The sequence below is a fragment of the Ovis aries genome, chromosome 25 (assembly GCF_016772045.2).
Source record: "Ovis aries strain OAR_USU_Benz2616 breed Rambouillet chromosome 25, ARS-UI_Ramb_v3.0, whole genome shotgun sequence".
NCBI lineage: Eukaryota > Metazoa > Chordata > Mammalia > Artiodactyla > Bovidae > Ovis > Ovis aries.
In genome coordinates this window covers 13,251,130-13,266,590 of record NC_056078.1, presented here as the reverse complement: position 1 = coordinate 13,266,590, position 15,461 = coordinate 13,251,130, and the positions used below count along the sequence as shown (strand labels likewise).

At 40.7% G+C, this 15,461-nt stretch overlaps 1 protein-coding gene across 3 annotated transcripts in view; it reads right to left on the bottom strand.

Annotated features, from left to right (window-relative positions):
* The window catches only part of BICC1 (BicC family RNA binding protein 1), a 397,066-nt gene extending 386,080 nt beyond the window's left edge, over positions 1 to 10,986 (bottom strand). For 2 of the 3 annotated variants that reach the window (XM_060406436.1, XM_060406439.1), the window contains exons 1-2: positions 10,903 to 10,986; positions 1,520 to 1,622 (exon numbers count right to left, since the gene is read on the bottom strand). In XM_060406436.1, coding sequence (XP_060262419.1) covers positions 1,520 to 1,553 — 34 coding nt within the window. In that variant the 5' untranslated portion in view covers positions 1,554 to 1,622; positions 10,903 to 10,986. Of the gene's footprint in view, positions 1 to 1,519; positions 1,623 to 9,499; positions 9,640 to 10,902 lie in introns of all 3 variants that reach the window. The other variant, XM_060406437.1, reaches the window with a different exon arrangement.
* Between the last annotated feature and the right edge of the window lie 4,475 nt (positions 10,987 to 15,461).

Here is a 15,461-nt window from a genome sequence, read left to right as displayed (position 1 = left end):
CCAGGAGGGAGGTTCTGTGGACTGAGCTGAAGCCACTGCATACCTTCTGGCTAGGAGAGAAACAATCTGCACCCGATGTTCATGTCAGGACTATTTACAATAGCCAAGACTTGGAAGCAACCTAAACGTCCTCTGAGAGAAGAATGGATCAAGAAGACGTGGTAGGTATCTACAATGGAATATTACTCAGCAAGTGGAATTTGTTATTACAAGAACAAAATAATGCCATCTGCAGCAACATGGATGAACCAAGAGATGATCATACCAAGTAAAATCAGACAGAGAAAGACAAATATCAAATGATGCCATTTATATGTGGAATCTAAAGAAATGATACAAATGAACTTTTTTACAAAACAGAAATAGAGTCACAGATGTAGAAAACAGACTTATGGTTACCAGAGGGGGAAAGGAGGAAGGAATAAATTGGGATATTGGGACTGTACACACCACTGCATATAAAACAGATAACTAATAAGGACCTACTATATAGCACAGGGGACTCTACATAACACTCTCTAGTGACCTCAATGGGAAAAGAATTTCAAATAGAGTGGATATATGTATAACTGACTCGCTTTACTGTACAGCAGAAACTAACACACCACTGTAAATCAACTATACTGTAATAAAAATTTAAAAAGAAAAAGAAAGAAAGAAACAATGTGGGCCTTCAAGAGCACAGGCAGCTGGATTTTTTTTACGTCAGCAAGATGATGCCCAATGGTTGTAGGCTGACTCTCCCAAAGGAAATCAGGGCTCTATAATGAAGGATGGTGGATGCTGCGGGGGAGGCCATAAAATGACAGATGTTCTGGGACTTCCCGGATGGTCCAGTGGCTAAGACTCCATGCTCCCAGCGCAAGGGGCCCAGTTTGGATCCCGGGTCAGGGAATTAGATTCCTTATGCTGCAACTAAGTTCACACTCCCCAACTAAAGATCCCACATGCTGCAACTAAGACCTGGTGCAGGCAAAAAAAAAAAAAAAATAAGCACAGATGTTCTTATAGCAATAAGCATCAGGTAATTCTTTTTTCATATTCTTTTCCATTATGGTTTCTCACAAAATAGTGAATATAGTTCCCTGTGCTTGTTGTTTATCCATCATCTATGTAATAGTTTGCCTCTGCTAATTCCAAGGTGCTTCACAGGTGGCACCTGTGGTAAAGAACCCACCTGCCAAGGCAGGAGACATAAGAGATGAGGGTTCGATCCCTGGGTCGGGAAGATCCCCTGGAAAAGGGTATGGCAACCCACTCCAGTATTCTTGCCTGGAAATGCCATGGACAGAGGAGCCTGGCAGGCTACAGTCCATAGGGTTGCAAAGAGTCGGACATGACTGAAACGACTTAGCACACAGCACAATTCCAAACTCCCAATCCTTCCCTCCCTTTTGGCAACCAAAGTCTGTTCTCTTATCCGTGAGTGTATTTTTGTTTCCTAGATATGTTAATTTGTATTATATTTTAGATTTCACATATAAGTGATATCATATGGATTTATCTTTCTCTGACTTACTTCGCTTAGTATGATCATCTCCAGGTCCATCCATGGTGCTACAAATGGCATTATTTCATTCTTTTTGATGGCTGAGTTATTATTCACTGATCATCAGGTAATTCTGAATTGGAAAAAATGTAAATATCAAACATTTATTTAAAAAAAAAAACAGCTCTTTCACCATACATGTGACCAGCATAAAGCCCTGTGAGGAGAGCATGGAAGAAATTATTTTCATTTTACACAGAAAAACTGAGACTCAAGGAAGATAAGGGACTAACCCAAGGACTCTGCACTGTGTTTGGGGCAGAGCTGAGACAAAGTCCTGACCCATTGTCTGAGGCTGTTCTCTAGGTATTCAATGGAAATTGTCAAACATTCCCCAGCTTTCTCTGCTTCCCAACCCCAAAGTTCAAAGGACATAAGATTACTGGTTGATGGCGTTTCCCTTTTAGGACTTGTTGGTCCCCCTGCTGCTTGGAGTTCAGGCCCGGAGCTGGAGGCCCTGCTGGAAGCAGGACAGTTGGCGTAGCAGAGGGAGGCCGGGAGATTTGGCAGCCTGCCTTCATCACATTTCGGGGAGGGAGTGGAGAACCGAGGACTGAGAAACCACTGGAGAATAAGTCAGGCTAGAGGGAGACAAAAAGCCGGGGGCCAACCTAAAGAGGAAGTGGTATGGAGAGCAGGCAGTGGGGAGACAGAAAGAATGATCTTTTTTTTAAGCCAAAGAATTGGGAAAATTGTTAACTCAGCCAGAAAGGGGCCCAGTGGTTACCAAGATCTCCTGCACCTGGCTGCAGAGAAAAAAGTGAAAACCTCAGAAAACTGCCTCCTCCTCTCTGAAATAAATCACTTCTCATGATTTACTTTGATATTTGACATCTAAGTTACTTAGGGTTATTTTCTGCTTTTTCTCTCTCCCTAGCTTATAGAAAAGCCCACCAGAAAGAACATACCAACTGCAAATTCCCAGATTTCACAAGATACAATGAACAGCCAAATAGTTCTAAAAGATCCTATTTAGGAGTCATCTTATCTAATGTATGCATTTTTCAGTTACAGAAACTGAGACACAGAATTATGAGTTTGTCCACATCTATTTATTTATTTACACTTAAAATATGACCAGGTCAGGAATTAACAAACTTTTTCTATTAAGGGCCATCTGGTGAATATTTTTGGTATTGAGGGTTATATGATCTCTGTTATAATACTAAACTTTGCCACAATAGAGCAAAACAGCCATAGACAAAATAGACAAACATGATTATAAAACTTTATTTAAACTTTAATAAAACTTTATTTAAAATACAAGGTGTGGGCCAGTCTTGCCCAGTAGGCTGTAGTTTGGCAAAATCTGATCTAGACCTAGGTATTTATTAAATACCATGTGAACAGAAAAACATGAGCCAATAGTGGGCATAAATTAAATTCCCCATAGAAATGATAATAATAATTGCTACAACTTATGAAGTACTTCCTATGTGACTTTCCTCACTTAATTGTTCCACCAGTCCTCTGTGACACACACTAGATGCTCTCCATGTTTACAGACAAGAAAATGAAAACAGGGACTTCCTTGGTGGTCCGGTGGTTAAAATCTGCCTTCCAATGCAAGGGACGTGAGTTCAGTCCCTGGTCAGGGAACTGCAGTTGATCCCACTAGCCACAGGGCAACTAAGCCGCACACCGCAACAAAGACCCAGAACAGCCAAAAATAAAAATAAAATTTAAAAAAAGAAAATGAAAACACATGCAAGTCAAATAACTTGCCAACGGTCAGAAAGCTCGGAGGTGGTAGTTTCAATATTTGAACCCAGATCTGTCTCACTTCAGGACTCGAGTGCTTAACTACATCAGGTAAAAGAACACAAATACCAAGAAGGCAGAACGGAAACTAAGTGATGTTCCTCACAAAGCATTTAAAGTTGTCATGTTCGTCTGAAAGAAATTTCCACGAGTTTATATATTTTTACAATGCATCTGTATCAGCTATTTGGTTGAGTCATGAGTCTGCCTCTCTGTCTCTCTCTGTACCTTCATTTTGTGAAGTCTTTCTCGCAGTCTGTCAGGCTCTCTCTAGCACACACACCAGGATTTAAGGAAGGATATTAGCTGGAGCCCACCCACCTCACACACTGGGAAGCGAAAGGTCTCGAACAGAGAGGAATTTAAGCCTGAAGGGGAGAAGAGGACAGCTCTTGATGATTATCCTAAATTTCTGAAGCCAAACCAGGGAAGACTTGAGGAAATGACTCATTGAACCCAGGAGAAAGAAAAACAGCCGAGTGATGGCCGGAGAAAATGAGGATAATATAGCCTTACTGTTAAAGTGAGGGTTAGCAGTCCACAGAGACCCAGAAAGGAAACACTGAAATGGCTGAGTTACATTCCTGAAACTAACATGCAATATTGTTTTATCAGGCTTATGGCTGTTTGGGCCAAGAATGAGGCAGGAACAGATTTCTTCGTAACAGAGACATCATCTCATGTTCTTTGCTGTCCCCAGATAGTCTCCTCTGCTGCAGCCCTAAGGGGAAACCACAGCCATTTCTGTCCCTTCTCTTCTTTTTTTCTTTTTTCCCCACAAAGACTGGTTGTTCCTGACTCCAATGCTGAGACTGGTGTGACAAACAGATGTACTCTACTGTAGCCGTTAAAAAATCTAACATTCGTACTGAGCCCAAAGTCCAAAGGACTTTGAGCCATCAATTTTTCAGCTAAAAAAGAAGCCTGATAGGAAACATTGGGAAATGTGTTCAAGTGTGAATACAGTTGGCTTTCACTTGGTAGATCATTAGCAACAAAACAAAACCGATGAGGTAAGTAAATTTTGTCCTTGGCCTTTTCCTATCCATCTATCAAACTGTCACTGAATTAACCTTAATGCAAAGCTCTGGCCGTGTGCACAAAGACCCGCAAAGTTAACACAGTAACAGCCTCCCTGGTGGCCCAGCTGGTGAAGAATCTGCCTGAAATGCAGGAGACCACCTGCAATGCAAGAAACGCAGGTTCGATCCCTGGGTCAGAAAGATCCCCTGGAGAAGGAAATGGTGACCCATTCCAGTATTCTTGCCTGGGAGATCCCATGGACAGAGAAGCCCAGTGGGCTATGGACAGAGGAGCCTAGTGGGCTACAGTCAGAGGAGCCTGGTGGGCTACAGTCCACGGGGTCTCAAGAGTTGGACATGACTTACGGACTAAACTGCCACCACCATCACACTGCTGTGAAACAGGCACTTTCGTATATTGCTGATGGAAGTGTAAACTGGTACAATCTCTAAGGAGAGCATTTTGGCAATGTCTGCTAAAATTATGAATGTACATATATTCGATCTAAGAATATGTCCTAGAGCTGCAGCACATTTGTATGCAATGAAGCATTATAAGATTATTTGCCATATTAGTAAGAATAACAGATTAGATACACTTCTGCTCCTGGATACAGGATAGGAGGTCACAAGAGGCCAAAGCTCTTGCTGCAACAACTTTAAACAAATGGACAAAAGGAAAGAAACATGTTAGAGGCATCAAAGAACTGTAGAGAATTAGATGAACTAAAAGTCCAGGGGGAAAAGCCATTCTTAGGGCTGGGAACAGACAGACAATCCAGGCTCTCAATCAAAAGCCTGGAAAGGACATGCCTAAAGGACAGAGACAAACCAGGGATTGACAGAATCTTGCTAAAACTGTAAATCCAGCCCTACCCCAACTTAGTCCATGATTAAATTGAGGCAATTAACCCCCAGCCTTACCTAACTAACAAAGGAAAAAGAAGATACCTCTCTGGTGAAAGTCATCATCAAAGAACTCACTAGGCTGCCTTAAGAGCAAACAGAACATAAAACTCAGAATAAAAAAGTATATATTTTAAAATCAGGATTGGTGAATTCAAAAGCAAGTCTATAGTAACTATGCAAATTGAACCACAAAAAGAAACTAAACTGGGAATAAAGAATATGTCCAAAAGCAAGACATACTCCATGTAATATACATGGAATGGAGTCCCAAAAGAAGAGGTGGGCAAGATAATGGAACAGAAGAATATTTGAAAATATACCACCGAAAAATTTCCAGACATGAACGAAGACATAAACCTACCAATTCAAGAAGCTCAATAATCCCCCAAACATGATAAATACAAAACAAATCTCATACCTGAACATATTACAGAAGCCATTGAAAAACAATGAGAAATTCATAAAAGCAGCTAGAGGGAGAAACACCCATTGTCTTAGGGAACTACAGTAAGACTTCGTGTGTGCTAAGTCACTTCAGTCATATCTGACTCTGCAACCCCATGGACTGTAGCCCATCAGGCTCCCCTGTCCATGGTATTCTTCAGGCAAGAATACTGGAGTGGGTTGCCATTTCCTCCTCCACAGGATCTTCCTGACCTAGAGATTGAACTCATGTCTCTTATATCTTCTGCATTAGCTGGCAGATTCTTTACCACTAGTGCCATCTGGGAACAATAAGACTGACTCTAACTCTTTTTTATGAAGCTTTAAAAAAATATATTCATTTTTGGTTGTCCTGGATCTTCCATTGCTGTCTGTGGGCTTCTCATTGCAGTGGCTTCTCTTGCTGCTGAGCACAAATTCTAGGCACAAGGGCTTCAGAAGTTGCAGCACACAGGCTCAGAAGTTGTGGCTCACAGGCTTAGTTGCATCTCAGAACGTGGAATCTTCCTGGACCAGAGATTCAACCCGTGTCCCCTGCATTGGCAGGCAGTTCCTATTCACTGTATCACCAGGGAAGTGCCCAACAGCTAATTTTCTAAAGAAACTATGTGTGGTGTCCATGGAAGTGCACTCGCCAGACATTCCTTCAAGAAAGCCTGCTGCAGGGAGCATATCTGATTGACAGCTGCTGCACTTTCAGATCCACAGAAACCTTCACTCCAAGTCATACTCCCACTAGGCTGCTTCCAGCCAATGAACGAGTACAGTTGAAGGTATTAGAACCAGGCCATGTCAGTAGATGCAGGATTTCTTTAACAGCCAGCTTATACTCAGGAGATCTCCACTGGTCTAGCCAAGCATTTCTTACAACTGTTCCATAGTCTGAAGCTTTTATGACCCAATTCTTTCTTCCTTCCCATCTTTCACAGGTGACAGAAATTCCTGGTTGTCTGAAGGTTCTCCCTTCCTACACCTCTCCTTCTTCTTTTATTTTTCACAGGCATTTTTCCTCCAATAAATCTTCCTTGCATTTTTAATCCCATCTTGGTGTTTCCTTCCCACAGAACTCAAAAGTGATGCACTATGGAAGTCAGAAGACAATGTAATATGACTTCTTTAAAGTCGCGGGGAAAAAAAACCCTGCCAATCTAGAGTTACTTAACAGTAAAAATATTTTTGTCAAACAAAAACAAAGAGAATTTGTTGCCAGCAGCATACCACGGATGTAAGTACTATAGCAATTTCCTTAGGCAGATGGGAAATTTTCCTAGCTAGAAACACAGAAAATAGGGAGCAACTGAAAAGCACTGAAGAGTATACACTTGTGGAAAAATATTTTTAAAAAACCTTAACTCTTTAAAGAAACAACAATACTAACATTTTTTAGAGTTTAGAACATGTAACACAAAACATATAACAACAACAGTACAAAAGGTAGGACGGGGGCAAATGAAATCAAGTTAGAAGAGTCTTACATTCTTCAGAAAATGTACTGGCAAGGGAGACTAGAACAAGTTAGGTGTGCGTACTGCAGTCTCTAGGGCAATGCCACTCAACTGGAGCATATTTACTCACAAGAGACATTCGTCAGGGACTTCGTTGGTGGTCCAGTGGTTAAGAGCCTGCCTACTAATGCAGAGGACACAAGTTCAATCCCTCGTCCGGGAAGACTGCACATGCTGAAGAGCAACTAAGCCTGTGCACCACAACTGCTGAGTCTGCACCCTGGAGCCCCAGAGCCACTACTACTCAATCCTGAGCACCTAAGCCTGTGCTCCACAGCAAGAGAAGGCACCACAATGAGACCACACACCTCAAGGAGGAGCAGCCCCCTCTCCTTGCAACTAGAGGAAGCCTGCTTGTATCAGTGAAGATCCAGCACAACCAAAACAGTTTTTAAATGTAAACCAACTATAGTGAAAGTGAAGTCGCTCAGTCATGTCCGACTCTTTGCAACCCCATGGACTGTAGCCTACCAGGCTTCTTGGTCCATGGGATTTTCCAGGCAAGAGTACTGGAGTGGGTTGCCATTTCCTTCTCCAGGGGATCTTCCCAACCCAGGAATTGAACCCAGGTCTCCCGCATTGTAGGCAGACGCTTTACTGTCTGAGCTACCTACTTCAATAATAAAGATAAATTTTAAAAGAGAGACATTTGGCAGATAGATAGATAGGCAGCGAGCTGATAGAGCAGGAGAGACAAAGAAGTACTGAGAGACAAGGAGAAAGATTTAGCAGTATCTGTAGAAATTTTGGAGAAGATAGACTATATGCCCGGTCATGAAGCAAACTATACAATATTTAAAAGAACTGCAATCAGGTGAAGTATGCTCTCTGACAATAACAAAATTACAATAGAAATAATTGTAGAAAGACAACAGAAAATCTCCTAACACTTGGAAATTAAACATCACCTTTCTAAATAAACCCGTGCATCAGAGAAGTCTCAAGAGAAATTAGAAAATATTTTAAACTGAACAAAACTGAAAATACAACATATCAAAATTTGTAGAATAATTAAAAGCAGCACTTAGAGGGAAATTTATACCATTAAATGCTTACAGAAAGGACTTAAAGAAACTAGAAAAAGAAGAACAAAATAAACTCAAGGCAAACAGAAAGAATGAATCATAAAGATAAAGACAGAAGTCAATAAAATTGAAAAAAGAAAAATAATCAAGTCAAGATAACCAAACTGTTATGTCAAAAGATCAATAAAACACAAATTAACCTGTAGTGAAACATACAAAGAAGAAAGAAGACATAAATTATTAATATTAAAAATGAAAGAGAAAATCTCACTACAGACCCTATATACAAGAAAATAAATAAATAAAGGGATACTGTGAGCAACTCTACACTCAAAAATCTGACAACTTAGATGAAATGGACCAATTCCTCAAAACTACAAATACTAAACCTCATCCATGATGAAACAAATAACGTGAATAGTCCAAAACTATTTAAGAAATTGAATTCATGGTTTAAAATCTAGAAAAAAAAATTATCCAGCACTTCTTTTCATTTGTAATGGGAAATTTTCAAGTTCTCATAGCTCACAGTATTGCCAGTAGTGAAACTTCAGTGGTTTTTTGTTTAACACCAATTTGAGTTGAATTTTCTGTGACCTAAAGGCAGATTTCTAAAACATAGTTTTCTGGAGTTTTCTCTATAGTTAAATACTACCATTGTTGAGTGTTCAGATACAATATTGAGATGACTCAGAGTAGTAATTATAAAAGACTGGTAACAATCATTAGTGGTAGTGTTGTGGTAGTAGTCTGGAGTAGGAAATGGCAATCCACTCCAGTATTCTTGCCTGGAGAATTCTGTGTACAGAGGAGCCTGGCAGGCTACCATCCATGGGGTTGCAAAGAGTCAGACAAGACTGAGCGACTGAACACACACACGGTGGTAACAGTACTAGAGTATAATAAAAAGAACTGTGGGGACTTCCCTGGTGACCCAGTGGTTGAGAATCCACCTTGCAATGCAGGGGACGCAGGTTTAATCCCTGGTCAGGGAACTAAGATCCCACATGCCCCAGAGTAGCTAAGCCCATGTGCCACAGCTAATGAAGCCTGGGCACCCTGGAGCCCATGCTCCACAACGAGAGAATCCGTGCACCACAACAAAAGGTCCCACATGACACAGTGAGGATCCTGTGTGCCACAACCAAGACTTGACACAGCCAAATAAACACACATTAAAAGAGAGAGAGAATAATCAGAATAAGAACTAGGAAATATTTAAAAATTGCTTTCATGACTTATCTTTCCATTATTTAGTCTTAAAAAATATAAGCAAAAACACACCTATGGTTGTATTCCACTTCCTCTCCTTTTTCGAAAGCTCTTCTTTTCCTTGCTGATTCCAGACAGTATATTTTGATTATTTCAAAGTTGTAGACAGGACTCTTCCTCACTCCTTATCACAGCTGCATAGTATTCTATTCCTGTGGATATAGTATTGTGTATTCAACCAGTCCTCTACTCATGAACATTTGAATGTTTCAGTCTCCTGGTTTTGTAGATGCTGCTGCAATAAAGTGATTTGTTCACCAAAAAAAAAAAAAAAAAATTGTGGCTAAGATACACAAAGCATTTACTGATGACACTCTGCAAAAAAACTTACATTTGCAATAGGCAGCACAGTATTGTAGAGGAAACAGAAGGACATACATTAAGTGAAAAAAAAAACAGTGGGATGGAGTATCAAGTGGGATTTTCTGGAGAACAGTTTTCTTCCAACCTACTGTCTGGTTTGGATCCTCATGCTCTGGAGAGGGTGAAACTTTAAAAAAAAAAAAATGCCATTTTTCCCACCTATAGGAAAATGCCTGAAATGGCACAAAATTGGTCTCCAGGAAAGTACTCCCAGCCTGAGAAAAACCAAGTCCTCCCAGCATCAAGTTCCTGCCAAGAGAAGGGGCCAGTTTGTGCTTCTCCACTGAAGACTCATCTTTTTTACCAATTAGACCATAGATCCATCAACTGTACATGCTGAGGGCTCCCAGAACCTTCTGAAACACACGCACACCATGAGCAGTGAGTGGACACAGAGAGCCTGAGAGAGCTACCAGCTTAATAGGAGGAACATCTTGATGAGATGGCCCGTCTTTATGCTGATATAACAATGATCATCAGAGAAATATCATGATACTGCGAGCATGCGGGATCTAAAAGATATGATATAAATCAACTTATTCACAAGACAGAAACTGACTCACAAACTTACAGACCGAAAATATTGGTTGCCAGTGGGGAAGGATGGAGGAAAGAGATAGTTAAGGAGTTTGGGATACACCTGTACACACTGCTGTATTTAAAAGAGATAACCAACAAGGACCTACTGTGTAGCACAGGGAACTTTGCTCAATGTTACCTGGCAGCCTGGATAGGAAGGAGTTTGGAGGAGAATGGATACATGTATATGTATGGCTGAGTTGCTTTGCTATATACCTGAAACTATCACAACATTGTTAATTAGCTATATTCCAATATAAAATTTAAATTAAAAAAAAATCTTCAAAAAAGTATGCAGATTCACCTTGTTTACTTATTGAAGTAAGACCCTGAAAGGTCTACTACGCAGTTTAGAACTATGCCCATAAACTCTTGCTAATTTCAAGTAATACTTTCCATTAATTTCCTAAAAAATAAGAGAAAAATATACATACAAGTGAACTGAAAAAAACAAACAGATAAGCACCACTTACTTCTACACTTCCTCCATTCTGATGAGGCAGTGGTCCAAGAAACCACATTCCTGTCCTTTGTAAGTCAGCTGCCAACATGAATGTGATTCTTCAGCTATGAGAAAATCTCTTTTGAAGGGTACAGGTTGGTTAATATTGGAAATTCTTCTGTACTTTGGGAGATAACACTATTTGCCCTGATAAGGACCAGTACTTTCTTTGCTCTGATAACCACCAGTGGTTTTTTTCTTCCTTTTTATCGGGACTTGTCAAGAATCAGTCATGTCATTTTGCATTTTTCCTTTTTCTCTCCCTCTGTCTTGCCCTTTTTGGGATTAATGCCAGCAACATGTTTTTCTGATATGGTAGTGGATAAAATCCAGTACTGCCCTTCTCTATGTTAAATAAAATCTTGAGATTTAGGAGAAGTTCTCATCCAGGAAAAATGAACAAAAGTTACAATGTGGAGCAGTTACAAAACAAGAGTATCCTAACTGCCAATTGTTAAGTGTTCACCTATACGACTCTAAAATCTCTTAGTGTAAATCAATTCACTGATGTCAAGTTTTACACATTAAGTACAAAGAAGATGGATGGATGGAAAGAAAGAAGAGAAAGAAGAGAGGGAGGGAGGAATCCAAATTGGGATTTAAGTATTTGGAGGAGTAAGTCAACATTGGGACTTTCCAGGTGGCTCAGTGGTAAAGAATCTGTCTGCCAGTGAAGGAGATGCAAGAAACACTGGGTTCAATCCCTGGGTCGGGAAGATTCCCTAGAGTAGGAAGTGGCAACCCACTCCAGTATTCTTGTCTGAAAAATTCCATGGAAAGAGGAGCCTGGCGGGCTACAGTTCATAGGGTCACAAAGAGTAGGACATGACTGAGCAGCTGAGCATGCATGCAAGTCAGCTTTGAATGAGAAAAAGAAAGTAGAGCCAACTCTGGGATTTCCAGCTACCTATTGGCTATTGTTCAGAAAGAAATGCTCGCTGACAGATGGAAATTGACTCTCCGTAAAAAGATTCTATTCTGAGTTCTATATGCCTGAGATATAAATGGTTCTCAGTAAATATTTGGTAAATAAATAATGAACAAATAAATATATAAGTTTCTTTCCATATGTTAGTAAAACTGAAGCCTACATATATGTTTAGTGAGAAGTCCAAAATCACATAGGAAAGCTTAGGTGCCTAAAGTATATTAGATGGAAAATATAAGAAATATCACCAATTGGACCTAAAAGATCTGGATTCTGGTTTGGAGTCTGCTTTGTCATTTACCTCCTGGGTCCCTAGATTGCAGAAGGCAGGGCCTCATCTGTATTGTTTTTTGCTATTCCTTCAATGCCTAGCTCAGTCTCTACATACTAGTACATACTAGGTATTAAATGGATGTTTAAATATCTACCATGGCCTCATCTGTAAATTTATTTGCCTCATGTGAAAACTGAAGAGGTTGGCACCAAGGCTTTCTGGAAGTTCCTTCCAGCTCTATGTCACTGTGAGAGAGGATCTATGTTCTCAGTCCTCTTTTTATCCCCACTTTCCAACTTCCACAGCTCAAATTGTAAGGGAAGCCAAACACAGGTGGGTGAGGTTCCAACATAATTCCAACATCCCTTCCCCAATGTTATACCATCATCCCTCTGAGCTCTTACTTCCACAAGAAAAACCACAAAAATGCAATCTTAATGGAAAACAGTGAATCAATCAATTACTTCATTGTCTATTTTGTAAAATGAGTTCCAGAATCACCACAGACCTCCCAATCTCTCAACCTCAGCAACCAAAGATTCTCCAAACTTTCATATTAGGTGGCTCCAGCCACCCTTCCCTAGAGGGGAATTCTTTCTCCACTTCTTCCGGGGGTGCTCAACAGGAATAAATAGCCTGGAAAAAAAAACAGCAGCTCGGTGTATTACAGGATGACATCCTGGAGAGAGGCGAATTCTCCCACACTCCTAACGTAAACCCAGTCCCTCTCCTTTGGGGACACCCCTCTGGTGAGAAAAACTGCCATAACCCTAAAGCATGGGCAAGAGAATCCACAGAACTGGCAACATAGCTTCCTGTTTGTCCAGAGAGGGAGGAGAGGGAGGAGAGGGAGGAGAGGGAGGAGAGGGAGGAGAGGGAGGAGAGGGAGGAGAGGGAGGGGACCCACCCACCTAGAAGACATCCAGAAGACATATGTTTTCCTTCTTTGGGGGAGTCTTTTCTGAGGAAGGGCAAGCCCACCAGCAGTTCATCTTGAGTGACTATGGGGTCATTTACGGTATCTTGAGAAGTGTCCTAGCCAGGCAGCTGAGAATTCCAATTTGACCTCTGACAGACTGTGTGACTTTGGAAAAGTCACTTTCCTCTCTGAGCTTCAGATTCTGACATTTTTTTTAAAGGGAACTGTGAGTCCCTTTTTTTTTCCGGCTGTGCTGGGTCTTTGTCGTGGCGCACAGGCTTCTCCAGTGGTGGCATCTGGGCTTCGTTGCTCCTTAGTATGTGGGATTTTAGTTCCCAGGCCAGAGATGGAAACAGCATCCCCGGCATTAGAAAATGGATTCTCCACCAGTGGACCATCAGGGAAGTCCCCAGATTCTGAAATATTTTAAGTGCATTTGCCCTGTTAAGTGATTACAAGATTCCTTTTTTAAAAATACCTTCCTTAAGTCATTATGTTGTATACTTGAAACTAACATAACATTAGTCAATTTAAAAATCAAATTAAGTGACTTAATGCAATGCAGGAGATATGGGTCCGATCCCTGGTCTGGGAACTAAGGTCCCACATGCTGCAGAGCAACTAAGCCCTCCCACCATAACCACTGAGCCTACACGTCACAGCTAGAGTCCATGCCCCACAATGCAGGATCCCGCATGACACAAACAAGATTCCTCATGCGGCAACTAAGACCTAAGGCAGCCAAATTAAAAAAATGAAGTAAAATAACATTTTAAAAATTAAATTAAAAAAGACTTTTCTGATAAAAATAACACATCATATTGCAGACATTTAAAAATGCAGATAGTTAAATGAAAATAATCATACTCATGGTTAACATTTTTGTGTATTCCTTTTGGTGAGACTTCTGGGATTTTAGTTATCACTGAATATACAGTTCCGAGTGAGGGTTGCCCCTTTGGTGTCTCTCTGATGCTCACACTTGTGCCAAAAATGCTATCCACATAGTAGGAAGTTGGGGAACCCCCTTTGGTAACTCTGTAGACTGTGACATAGTCTTTTGAAGGCCCTCAGTGATAAGTCACGTGAGGTTAGTTTTGAGTATTGGAAAAGTCACTTGAAGACAAATCTGCCTGATTAGAAGAACGGTTGAGTTGGGTACTTACATTTGGTGTAGATTATCATCATCATCATCACTATAAAGTTGAAGACTGGTTTTCATTTTTCTCTGAAGTTTTCAAAATTTTTTGATGTTTAGATGTATGGAAGGAGAGGGTTAAATTTCATTATTTTAGAGCTACAGTTCTCTAAATATGCTCTATGATACACATTGCAGATGCTCCCCCAGGAAAAAGGAGTTCTGTGCTGCAAAGAGCTTTGGGAAAGTTACACACATCACACCCTGAAAGACTCAGTGCACACTGAATGTATTAAACACTCTGAGATTCCTCTGCAAAGAACATCCTTTAATTTTAACTAACTGTATTTTCTAAGCCTATTTGAGTTCAAGATGTTGACTGAGAACATCATATCAGTTTGTCTCTCAGCTGTGACAAAGAGCAGAGTTTGGTGGACAAGCACAGACTCCTATGGGCACACAGCTTAACTTTTCCGAACCTCCATCTCCTCTTCCATAAGAGAAAAATTAAATTTTACCTACATCACAAGACTGCTCTAAATTCTAAACGAAATAAAAGTGTAAGGAACTTAGGGCAGTAACTGGCACATAGCAAGCACTAAGGCAAATGAGAGCTCTTATTATTTATTAGTTGGGATAGATAAGATAATGAAAAGAGGATGAGGATGAATAAAATCTGTGGAGGAGGAGAAGGGTAATAAGGGCAGAGATTCCTCTTAACTGAGATGGCAAGTTGTTGCCTGGACACAGGACATCTATTTTTGGCACTTTAGGCAACTAGATTCCAGAAAGAATCTCTGAGAACAGAATATCAGAAAATTTTTTCTAAAAATACAAAATTCCTACTTTTAAACACATAGCTGAACTGGTAGGAAAGAAGAGGAAATAAGAAAGTATTGGGTTGGTCCAAAAGTTTGCTCCGGTCTTTCTGTAACATCTTATGAAAACCCCAAATGAACTTTTTCGGCCAACCCAATACAAGTCCAAGAAAGAAAGTAAGCACTGGAACCACCCTTCCCTGGAGATCATTTTACAAGTCTCTGCTGCTGCTGCTAAGTCACTTCAGTCATGTCCGACTCTGTGTGACCCCATAGATGGCAGCCCACCAGGCTCCCGTCTCTGGGATTCTCCGGGCAAGAACACTGGAGTGGGTTGCCGTTTCCTTCCCCAGTGCATGAAAGTGAAAAGTGAAAGTGAAGTCACTCAGTCATGTCCGACCCTTAGCGACTGCATGGACTGCAGCCTTCCAGATTCCTCCATCCATGGGATTT